Raw genomic sequence first — 12,838 nt, 5'->3', positions numbered from 1 at the left:
CCTTATAGCGGTCGGTAACGATGGAATTCCTTTAGGAGTGGGCACTTCACCCACTTGGGTCTGCTGCACCATTTAAAAGATTAATCACATTTGGCTTTCTGATTTGATCTTTCAAAAATCACTAGAGTCAGGGGAAGTCCCAGATGATTAGAAAATTTAGGACAGACATGAGCAGACATTTCTTCAGCCAGACAGTGGTGGGCCTGTGGATTTCATTGCCACAGAGCGCAGCGAAAATGTTTTCAAGGCAGATATTGACAAATTCTTGACCTCGCAAGGAATTAAGGGGTACAGGGAGAGTGCAGATAAGTGGAGTAGAAATACCCATTAGCCATGATTAACTGTTGGATTGGACACGATGGATCAAATGGCCTTACTTCCATTCCTATGTCTTATGGTCTTGACTGCACTTTCCTACCTGATCACCATGACCGTTTACCTCTTACTAATTAAAAATCTACCTCAAATTTATTTGTATCCTCCAATGCTGAAGCTGGCTCAACCAGTCCTGTACAAGTAACTCTGCCAGGTAATTCAACCTTGTTGATTTAGTAAAAGATAATCAAAATGTTATATGATAGGTAAACATTATGTTAACAACTTCTGTATGACTGGACTTGACATTTTCTTCTGTTGTTTCGATCTTATCAATCTCCTACAATGTTACCTGCTCTTCAACCTTAGGGGTTTGTCATTGACCCGCTTTGGTCCATTGAGTCCACACTGATCCTCTGAGAAGTATCCCATTCATATCTGCATTTCCCATGACTAATTAACCTAATCAGCACATCCATGCAAACTATGGGCAATTTAGCATGACCAATCCACCTATCCTGCATACCTTTGGATGGTAGGAGCACCTGGGGAAAACCCACAGATGTGGGGAGAACATGTAGAGTTTGTAGTCAGAGAGGAATCAATCATGGGTCCCTGGTGCTGTTAACCACCATGCTACAGTTATAGTTTATGACTGCAGTTTCTCATATGTTTTGATGGTTTTTGCCTAATTTCTGTCCCTTCACATTCAAGTAAAATTATTTTAAAGTCATTGCATGTTCCCTGGAATGTAATTTTGTAACAGGAATTTTGGAGGCATCCATTAGTAAAATGGATTTTTCTTAAGGTCTGGGGTTGAACAGAACTAACCTTGTAATCAAAATTAAATTCATTTTGATTTCCATTTTTCAGTTTCAAAACTATTCACTGTTGTCTGAATTTGAAATTGCAACGTTTTAGTTGACTGATATGGTGTTGGATTAATATGATATCCAACTTAACACCTCCCAAGAGAGTTTTCGAAGATGATCATAAAACAATGCAATTAAGTTTATTCGAACAGGTGTGCAAATCAAGTCAGTTGGTCAAAGCAAGTCAGTGAAAATGTGACAGATGAGTCATGGGTAAATAATCCAGTTAATTTTTTTCAGGTGGACAGAGCCAACAATGAATATTATTCAAATGAACTTTTGGAAGCCAGGTCCAACATATAGGATTATTGCAAAAACAATAATGCAGCTTTGTCAGTAATTGGTTAGGTCATTAACAACAAGGATAAAGGATGTTGCTGTGAATAACACTCCCCACGGACCTGAATGCAACTCCATAGATTTTCATTCTATTGTTAATGACTTAGATGGACAGAGAATTATATATCCTGGCTAGCAGATTATACTAAACTAGGAACTTCAATGGGTAAGTATGGGAGGCAAGTTCAGTTGAAGCATTCAAGGAAGAATTGGTTCACTGTTGAGATACGAATAGGATGCAGGGTTATGGGGAAAAGGCAGGAGGTTGGCACTCGGTCATAGAGCCAGTGTAAACACTATGTCCCAAATGGTTTCCTATTGCACCACAACAATTCTGTGATTCTCTGATAATAGGAAGGTATAATGGGCCACTGACAGCAAGTAGGGAAATCCCCAGCTATCAGATGGCCTTTAATTTGGGGAAAGAGTTAGGCTATCCACCTTGAAATACAAATTTGCACATGTTGCTATAGTACGCCTGGAACCAGAGAGGGTGGGGTGGGACAGGGGGTGAAATACATGTACACTGAAACATAATGAACAAGTAACAAAGTAATTAAAATGTTGAAAGTAAATTTATATTTACATAAAGGGAACTGCAATCAAAAGCTAGAATGACTTCTCCACAACTTTGACACTAAGACCACAAAAAAAAGTATCATAAGTAGGCCATTCAGCCCATTAAGTCTGGTCCACCATTTCAAGAAATCAAAACTGATTTGTTATCCCTCAACTCCATTTTCCTGCCTTTTCCCTATAACCCAAATTCCTTTCTTGAACAAAAATATAGCTCTCTCATGGTCAGTTTCAATTTTAAGAAGTGCATTGATTTTATGTACTGAACCTCAGTAAAGATATATTGGAATTGAGAGTACAACTTAGATTCATCAGAATGACACCAAGACCTCAAAAATTAACTTATGAGATCAGTTACATTAATTTGATTTATATTTTCCTGAGTTTGTATGGTTTCCAGATCTATTAAAGGGATTTATAATTAAGTAGAACAGGTTTCAAATTGATACAATGATGTAATTCCATTTGGTGAGATGAAACCCAAGAGGACAGAACTTTGAAGTTAGAACGAGGCTATCTGAACAAAACATCAACTTTTTTTCATACAAAGGTTAGTATGCTATCTGGAACTCTTGGTCCTAAAAATGATTGTGAAATCAATTGAAATTTTCAAGAGAGATTGAATAAAAATGTGTTAGAACATATATATGACAGCCCGAGAGGTGGACAGCCTATTTCAGTACCAATGGGGCAAAGGTAACCCCACCACTCAGATTTCATGCAACCCATCCATTGGTTAGAAACTTATTCCCATGGTGTATTACCCATATGAATACCGATAGCTAAATAAGTAGATCAGAAACTAGGAATCCTGCATCATGAACTCACCCCCTGACTCCACACAGCCTGTCCACTATCTACAGTGCACAAGTCAAGAATTGATGGAATAATCCCCACTTGCCTGGATAAGTGCAGCTTTTACTCAAGAAACTCAACACCATACACGACAAAGCAATTTGCTTAATTGGCACCACATCCACAACCTCCACCACCAACGCTCAGTAACAGAAGTGTGTACTGTCCTCAAGACACACTTCAGAAATTAACTGTGGCTCCTTAGACAGCAGCCTCCAAGCCCATGACCACTACCATCTAGAAGGATAAGGGCAGCAGATATACAGTACATCACCTGCGAGTTTGTCTCCAAGCCATACTGTCATAGGAATATATCACCTTTCCTTCAGTGTTGATGGGTCATATCTTGGAACGGTCTCTCCAATGGCATTGGAAGTCTATCTCAACTGAATGGACAACAGCCACTCAAGGCAGCAGCTCAGTAACATATTCCCAAGGGCATCTAGGGAAGAGCAATAAATACTAGCCCCAGCCAGCAATGCCCATACATCCCGGGAATGAATTTTTACAAAGACAAATGCAGATCCGTTCTAAATGCTTATTCTTTCATTAAGTCTTTTTTTTAGTCTTGTAGCAAGTTGAGCTCTTTCTCCACTATACAAACAGCAAATATATGTAAATAGTCGCAAAGAATACTTAGTACTGTTAATTTTTACTTACACAGCAGGCAAATCTTTAGCCGTTCAATATTGGTATTCATCCCCATCGAGTCTGCTCTACCATTCAATCATGGCTGATAGGTTTCTCATCCCCTTTCTCCTGCCTTTTCCCCATAACCCTTGATCCCACTGACAACCAAGAAGCTATTTATCTCAGTCTTAATGACCTGGCTTCCACATCCTCTAGTGGCCGGGAATTCAATAGGTTCACCACTCTTTGGCTGAAGAAGTTTCCCATTATCTCAGTTCTAAAAGGTCTTCCCTTAACTCTCAGGCTAGTCTCTCCTACCAATGGAAACATCTTCCCATTATCCACTCTGTCCAGGCTATTCAATATTCTATAAATTTCAATTAGATTCCCCCACATTCTTCTAAACTCCATCAAGTATAGACCCTAGAGTCCTCAAATGGTCCGCATATGTTAACGTTTTCATTCCTTTGATCCAAGACAATTTCTATTCTTCATGTGCAAGCTAAGGCTGAGGGTCTACTGAAAATTTGATGAGTGAGAAAACCACAGCTAAGGCTAATCATGTCCGGATCTCATCTTCACATTTGCAACTGGTCAATAGACAGGAATTAGCAGTCGGAAATTAAGTTGGGCTTTCTCCCTCCATGGTCAGGGATATTGAGCTAAGCTGCAGCATCCCATAGAGAAGAATGGATTAGATCTATTCTTATATAGCTCCAAATTACAACTGGTGGAAATGAACAACTGAATTGTGATTTAAGTGTAAGAGAAAGTTGAAGAGTCTTAAGATTAGATGAAGTAGTATTTATTTCCTTCCATATAACCGGGCAAAGATTTCAAACAAAGACCAAGTTCACTTTCAAGTTTATTGCAACTATAAACTGTGGAGAAGTTAACTGTAAATGAGTTATACTAGAAAAAAATAGGAGCAAAAATATTATTGGAATAGAATAGAAAAATGGCATCTTTTAGTATAGCACCAGTAAAGTATGAGTGCAGGCAGGTGTAGTAAAATATATAGATTTGAACAAAATTGTTAATCTTTTTATAACAATGGCATTACAAAAAAATCACAATCTGATAACATTAAATTTATCATGAAATCTTTGCAACTAAATTTATTCTAAAAATAGCCAGTTTTATTGTTTTATTTTAAACCTCTGTCTGGTACTTATTGCTGGTAGTGTTTGGTGACATCAGTAAAAACCCTCAACCACATCAAACCATGCATTGACCTCTTAAAAATAATCACCCAGCAGTTTAATTTCAACATTTCCCATCATGAAAATGCAGTGTATCAGCTAAGTTATGTTGCAGGCACTCAGAACAGTAAAATTATGATTTTTAGAATTAAAAATATCCCTGGATTCTTGAACTGTTCCGAGAGTATAATTTTCTCATGAGCTTGCCAACGACTGATGAATAGGTGGCTGGAAACAGCGGACGTGTTCCACAGGTACGTTCTCACTATCACCTGACTTCAGATACTTATTCAAGATAGCAAAGATCTCATCATTGAGAATTTGGAATTTGCGAATTCTGTCAACCATTTTCTTCAAAGGCTGCAAATCAAAATAGAACAAACTCCATAAATGATGATTTGGAAAATGACACATTAATTCATAAATGATCATCATAGGCTTGGTCTCCTTGTCTGAGGAAGGATGTTCTCGCTATAGAGGGAGTGCAGTAAAGGACTTCCCAATTGATTCCGAGATGACAGGTCTGACGCATGAGGAGAGATTGAGTCGGTTAGGATTGCAGTCACTGGAGTTTAGAAAAAATGGGTGGGGAGTGGGTCTCTCAGAAACTCAAAGTTCTGAACAGGACTAGACAGGTTACATGCAGGAAGAATGTTTTTGCTGGTGAGAGTGTCCAGAAGCTGGGGTCATAGTTTAAGGATAAGGAGTAAAACCTTTTAGGATGCTGTGAAACTTGAAAGGGTTCAGAAATGATTTACAAGGGTGTTGCCAGGGCTGGAGGATTTGAGCTATAGGGAAAGGCTGAATGGGCCAAGACGGTTTCCCCTGGAGCGCTGAAGGCTGAAGGGTGACCTTATAGAGGTTTATAAAATCAGGAGGGGCATGGATAGGGTAAATAGACATGTTCTTTGCCCCTAGGTGGGAGAGTCCAGAACTAGAGGGCATAGGTTTAGAATGAGAGGAGAAATATTTAAAAGGGACCAAAGGGACAACTTTTTCACACACAGGATGATGGAATGACCTGATAGAGGAAGTGGAGGAGGCTGGTACAATTACAACATTTAAAAGGGATCTGGGCCAAATGCTGGCAAACGGGGCTAGAGATTAGGTTAGGATATCTGGTCAGCATGGACGAGTCTGTTTCTGTGCTGTACATGAGAAAGATCTATAACTGAGATGAGCATAAATGTCTTCACCCAGAGAGTGACAAGCCTGTGGAATTCTCTACCACAGAAAGTGGTTCAGGCTAAAACACTTTTTTCGAGAAGGAGATTGATACAGCTTGTGGCTAAAGGGATCAAGAGATTAGGTAGTGAGCTCAATGATGAGCCATAAATATAACGAATGGCAGAGCAGGCTTGAGGGGCCAAAATGGCCTAAATCTGCTCTGTTCTTATCCATGAGATTCCATCTTATTAAATTTAAGGACCTGACATGCAAAGTTTCGCCACACTTACAAATGGATATCTTATACCGACCTGCATACAAATCAACTTACGGTTGTACTCAGGAATGGAATCCAGGGACTGCCTGTATGGTTACTCAATCTTTCTAGATTTCTTCAGTGGGATAATGTTCCCATCAACTGAAGCTACCATGACTACCATTTAAATACTTCTCAACTGGTTACTTTGAGATTCTTGTTCACAAATTGATCCGTTTCCTAACCCTCTGCTGCTGTGAAATAGTTCATTATTGGGATGGGTTGCATCAAACTGTGAAGTGACCATGGAACAGTTCTCCACTTTCCCAGTGCTTTCTCCAATGCTGGAGTAACTGATATCATCGTACAGATTTAATGGCAGCCATGTGAAGATGTTCAAAGTAAACGTACCACATTTTTGAGGACATCATCTTTCCCATCATGCTTCTGAACTTTGAGCAAATGATAACAAAAGTCAAGGACATCAAATCGGCGTTGCTGCCCAAGCAGTGTAATGATCATACAGCCAGCCCAGTGCAGTCCATCTCCAAAGCACTGCCTGTGTGAATTGAAGACAAGTTTAACACCAAGTCGCTCAGTGAGTTTGAATTATTTGATATTGAGTTGATAGATTAAGATTAATTTTCAGATGAGATAGGAAAGTTAAATTAGACCTGGATGTCTCCCTCTACCACACTATATCAAGAAGCTAACCTCATAAATCAGCCAATTTGAACAATGAAGAACTGAGGCTCTCTGATCAGGAAGGTACCTTGTTTTAAGCCTGGTCTGTACTCAGTGAGCCAACATCAATTATAGCCACTGGCCTGAGGATTTTAAGAGAGAGGGGTCAAGATGTCTACTCATTATTTGGGAATTCTTATTGGAACTGTGCCTGGGAGAATCAGGTTGGAGCAGGTACAGATGAGATGAGATGAGATTAGATTAGATACAGGTTAGATTGAGAGACATCATTAATGCTAATAAAATTAACACTGGATACAGCTTCTACTCCTTTGGAAGTTAAATGTTAAAACAGCAAGGCACTTACTCTACAGTGAATTCATGTGCTCCCACTGGAATACAGTACACAAACTGCATGGCACTCCACAGCCTGTGAAATTCCACACATTCATCCACATGCATTACTCCATTAGTCGGAAGAGGTCCACGCCATATGGGATCATCCAGAAACTGCCGGATTCGTGTCAGAATCACTTCAAACATGGAGAGACCACAACACAGCCGTTCCTTTGTCAGCAGATCCCCTTCTCTTGCAATTGCAACTTGCTGGTTACAGGAAGATTTAAAAATAAAATCCAGAATTCTGGTTATGACTAACGTAACATTAAATTTTCATCTCTCAGGTCAACCACTTTAATTTTCTATTTTAGTGAGAATTAGACTGAGGATATGCAATAGTTTTAAAATGTTTCATTATCAATTACTTTTAGTGAACGGAATGATTACTAAAACCCATTGCCTGATTTCTTATAGATTTGTTCACAATGGATTCCAGGATATTACTGGGCCAGGTCAGCAAGGTGGTCAAGAGGGGCTTGGTGGACCTGATGACTAGGGTTTTGTGAAGGAGATGCACAGACAGTAAAATGCTTGCAAGTGTTTATATAAGTGGCTCCAATTTTCCAGGAGTCAACCAGAAAAATAAAGAAAGAACTTAAAACAAGGAATTAGATTAGATTATTTTAGATTACTTACAGTGTGGAAACAGGCCCTTCGGCCCAACAAGTCCACACAAACCTTCCGAAGAGCAACCCACCCAGACTCACTCCCCTACATTTACCCCTTCACCTAACAATACATGCAATCTAACACAGCCAATTCACCTGACCTGCACATCTTTGGACTGTGGGAAGAAACCGGAGCACCCGGAGGAAACCCACACAGACACAGGGAGAATGTGCAAACTCCACACAGACAGTTGCCTGAGGTGAGAATTGAACCCGGGTCTCTGGCGCTGTGAGGCAGCAGTGCTAACCACTGAGCCACCATGCCGCTTGCAAAAGGACCATTCTTATCTTTCATCCTCATAGCAACATGGTGGTCCTGCACTCTGATCAACTGGCCTTTAAAAGACCCATATCAGATGAAAATCTACCCCCAAACAGCCACCCTAACCTAATTTCTCCAGTTTTTACCTAAAACTGTTATAATTAGCCATCCCCCAATTTAGCACTTTCACTCGAGGACCAGTCTTATCCATAATTCTGAAAGTTTTAAGATAGTTATGATCACTATTCCCAAAACACTCCCCTACTGAAACTTCAATCACCCTAGCCAGGCTCATTACCCAAATTAAGGTCTAGCACTGACCCTTCCCTCATGGACTATTTATGTACTATTTCAAGAAACCCTCCTGGATGCACCTAATAAATCCTGTTTCACCTAAGCCCCTGTCACTAATCAATATAGGGCAAGTTAAAATCACACGCTACAACTCATAGTGCAAGAGTTCCTAAGCAAGTCAGCTTAAAGGCGAGGAACAGGTGGTTGGAGAGCTTTTCAAACAAGTGTCTTTGTTTCATAAATAGTCTTTTGGTAGTACAGAACTTGAGCACTGCTTCAAAAAAACATTACTTACTAGTTCCTGCAAATTGTCCTGAGAATCATAAGATGCAGAACTTCTACAAAATGTACTATTTTTGGCAATATTCATGCCTTTGTTCTTATTTTAAGCATACTGTTTACACTAGGTATGGAGCAACATCTGAGGTGTAAAAGAACTGAAGGAAACCAGAGCATTCGCACCATAATTGTTCCCACACAGAGTTAGTCATTATAGGTTTCAGGATGTGCTCTTTTACAACGGCTGCGGCATGTACAATTCTGCTGTTTAAAATGTGAAACCATACCCTTTCAAGCTTCTAACATCTAAACGCTGTTCAGCAAACAGCGAATAACATCAGAATTAAAATGCTGCTCAAGTTTCAGGTTACAAACGTAACTAGTCAAATAACTTGCAAAGTCATTCAGAGGTTAGATATGTTAGCTCCTGAGTGCCAAATTAATTCACCTCTGAACACTTTGAGGGCAGAACTTTCAATGCAGCAGACAGCAGATGTGTCAGATTAACGTTTTAGAACTACTATTCACAAATAATGTCAGACAAGGATCTTCAATTTAAAAATTAACCAATTTGTTCAGTAACTGGCCCAGTACTAACTAAAAGCCTAAAAATCCAGATCAACTTAAATTACCTCAGCTTGACACCCTTTGTTTCAGCCCTGGAATTTACCTCCCTTTAAACTGAGGGGTAAATTCCAGACTATTAAGAATTTCAAGAATGTGCAAATAAGGGGCATTCTTTAGAAGGAAGTGCACATTTTCATGCTGTACAGTAATTATGTCTTCAAGTGAAGAGTTTGCAACATGTATTGAGAATCAAATTTATAGCTTACAGTTACACAGCTGCTAAAACAGGAGTGGTTCTTATAAGATCTTGCACAGATATCTGTTTTGGCTGTATTGAGGCAATAATCATTAGTTCAAATAATCTTTGAATAACTGTATACATATGCAAGCATAAGTAGGTAATTCAAATCAGTATCTATTCAAGGGAGCTTTCAATGATTATTTGGATAAAATTGGTACAGAAATATGGGGAAAAGACAAGAGACTGGCGTTGGGTAATTGAACTAGTGCAGGCAAGAAGGGCTGAGCGGCCTCCTTCTGCACTGTAACAGTTCTGTGATTCTGTAACATTCAAGTTCCAACAAAAAGTACAATCCCCAAAGAAATTACCTGAGGTGTTCCAAGTCGTTCTATCAGTGGAACAAGATGAAGTGCAGCATATTTAGCCTCCAGTCTCTTCATCTTTGTGTCTAGCCGCTCACCCTCTGATAAATTAGACATGTAATATTATAAACATTAACACTTATCCAAGGTATGAAGCTTGATGCATTTCTCCATATTAATCCCTGCAATTAGCTGCTGTACGTGCAAACCTAACCTTTTCGGCTCACTTTAAAACACAAAGTTTCAAATGATCAATTTTTTGTGATTTGATTTATGTTTGTTCCAAGTTTAATATGTTTTATTATTTAAATTCAAAATACATATAAAATACACATTTATTCAATTAAAACACACAGTCCTTTATTTTAGCAAGGACTGAGCTAAATCCAAAAGGATTACAGATCTCTCTCATTCAGCAAATTCTTGCGCTATTAATTAATACCTCAATCAAGGTCAGTAGAGATATATTAAATGCCAAATGTGCTTGAATAAATTGATTAGTATTTTTTGGAATTTTCTCGTCTTGACAAGACACTTGACAAGAGTAATGTAGTTGATGCATCTCCAGAAAAGCTCTTGTAAAAGTGTCACACAATAGACTTATCAGCAAAACTGAAGCATAAAAATGACATGAGGTATATAGAGTTGGCCGAGCACCAGGAAGCAAAGAGTAATTGTGAACGGCTTTTCAAAATTGAAGGATGGTGTAAAGAGGGATTGGTATTAGACCCAATGCTGTCCTTGATTTGTGGAAACATCCCAGAATTTGGTGTGCATAGCATAGTTTCAAAATTTGTAAATGACAAAATGTGGGGGCATTGTAAACTATGAGAAACGGTCATAAGACCATAAGACATAGGAGTGGAAGTAAGGCCATTCGGCCCATCGAGTCCACTCCACCATTCAATCATGGCTGATAGGCATTTCAACTCCACTTACCCGCATTGTCCCCATAGCCCTTAATTCCTTGTGACATCAAGAATTTATCAATCTCTGCCTTGAAGACAATTAGCCTCCACTGCACTCTGCGGCAATGAATTCCACAGGCCCACCATTCTCTGGCTGAAGAAATGTCTCCACATTTCTGTTCTGAATTTACCCCCTCTAATATGTAGATAAGCCAACAAGAGGTGAGGCCATACTGGATTTGGTTCTGGGTAACGAACCAGGCCAGGTATTAGAACTAGAAGTAGGTGAGCACTTTGGGGACAGTGACCACAATTCGGTGATTTTTACTCTCGTGATGGAGAGGGATAAGTGTGTACTACAGGGCAAGAGTTATAGCTCGGGGCAGGGAAATTATGATGCGTTGAGGCATGACTAAGGATGTGTGGATTGGAAAAGTAGATTCCAAGGCAAGAGCGTAATTGATATGTGGAACTTGTTCAAGGAGCAACTATTGAGTGTCCTTGATAAGTACGTACCTATCAGGCAGGGAGGAAAGGGTCGTGTGAGGGAGCCGTGGTTTAATAAGGAATTGGAATCCCTTGTTAAATGGAAGAGGGCGGCCTTTGTAAAGATGAGGCGTGAAGGTTCAATAGGGGCGATTGAGAGTTATAAGGTAGCCCGGAAGGACCTGAAGAGAGAGCTAAGAGCAGCAAGGAGGGGACATGAAAGGTCCTTAGTTGGTAGGATTAGGGAAAACCCTAAGGCTTTCTATAGGTATGTTAGGAATAAAAGAATGACTAGGGAAGGAATAGGTCCAATCAAGGATAGTAATGGGAAGTTGCGTGTGGAGGCTGAAGAGATTGGGGAGGCACTGAATGAATACTTTTCGTCAGTATTCACTCAGGAACAGGACATTGTTGTCGATATGAATACTGAGGCACGAATAAGTAGAATGGATGGCTTTGAGATATTTAGAGAAGAGGTGTTGGAAATTCTGGCAAGGGTGAAAATAGATAAGTCCCATGGGCCTGATGGCATTTATCCTAGGATTCTCTGGGAAGCAAGGGAGGAGATTGCAGAGCCATTGGCCTTGATTTTTGTGTCCTCTTTGTCTACAGGAGTAGTGCCAGAGGACTGGAGGCTAGCAAACGTGGTTCCCTTGTTCAAGAAGGGGAGTAGGGATAATCCTAGTAACTATAGGCCAGTGAGTCTCACTTCTGTTGTGGGCAAAGTCTTAGAGAGAATTGTAAGGGATAGGATTTATGCACATCTGGATAAGAATAATGTGATCAAGGATAGTCAGCATGGTTTTGTGAAGGGCAGGTCGTGCCTCACAAACCTTATTGAATTCTTTGAGAAGGTGACTAAGGAGGTAGATGAGGGGAAAGCGGTAGATGTGGTATATATGGATTTTAGTAAGGCGTTTGATAAGGTCCCCCATGGTAGGCTACTGCAGAAAATACAGAGATATGGCATTGAGGGTGAGTTGGAGGTTTGGATTAGGAATTGGCTGGCTGGAAGAAGACAGAGGGTAGTAGTTGATGGCAAAGGTTCATCTTGGAGTGCAGTCACTAGCGGTGTTCCGCAAGGATCTGTTTTGGGACCATTGCTGTTTGTCATTTTTATAAATGACCTGGAGGAAGGGTTAGAAGGTTTGGTGAGCAAGTTTGCGGATGATACGAAAGTCGGAGGAGTTGTAGACAGTGAGGAAGGATGTGGCAGGTTACAGCGGGATATAGAGAAGCTGCAGAGCTGGGCAGAAAGGTGGTAAATGGAGTTCAATGTAGCTAAGTGTGAGGTGATTCACTTTGGTAAGAGTAATAAAAAGATGGATTACTGGGCTAATGGTAGACTACTTGGTAGTGTGGAAGAGCAGAGGGATCTTGGTGTCCATGTACACAGATCTCTGCAAGTTGCCACCCAGGTAAATAGTGCGGTGAAGAAGGCATATGGCGTACTGGCTTTTATTGGTAGAGGAATTG

At 40.0% G+C, this 12,838-nt stretch overlaps 1 protein-coding gene across 2 annotated transcripts in view; it reads right to left on the bottom strand.

The window, feature by feature from the left end:
- Window positions 1-4,376: 4,376 nt before the first annotated feature.
- The window catches only part of cyfip1 (cytoplasmic FMR1 interacting protein 1), a 185,653-nt gene continuing 177,191 nt past the window's right edge, over window positions 4,377-12,838 (bottom strand). For both annotated transcript variants that reach the window (XM_072576968.1, XM_072576967.1), the window contains exons 28-31: window positions 9,975-10,069; window positions 7,264-7,502; window positions 6,624-6,771; window positions 4,377-5,149 (exon numbers count right to left, since the gene is read on the bottom strand). In XM_072576968.1, the coding sequence (XP_072433069.1) occupies window positions 4,985-5,149; window positions 6,624-6,771; window positions 7,264-7,502; window positions 9,975-10,069 (647 nt within the window). In that variant the 3' untranslated portion in view covers window positions 4,377-4,984. The remainder of the gene's footprint in view (window positions 5,150-6,623; window positions 6,772-7,263; window positions 7,503-9,974; window positions 10,070-12,838) is intronic.

Source organism: Chiloscyllium punctatum, chromosome 9, assembly GCF_047496795.1.
Source record: "Chiloscyllium punctatum isolate Juve2018m chromosome 9, sChiPun1.3, whole genome shotgun sequence".
NCBI classification, from domain to species: Eukaryota; Metazoa; Chordata; class Chondrichthyes; order Orectolobiformes; family Hemiscylliidae; genus Chiloscyllium; species Chiloscyllium punctatum.
Note: the sequence above shows the minus strand (reverse complement) of the source record. Positions and strands in the feature narration are given on the sequence as shown.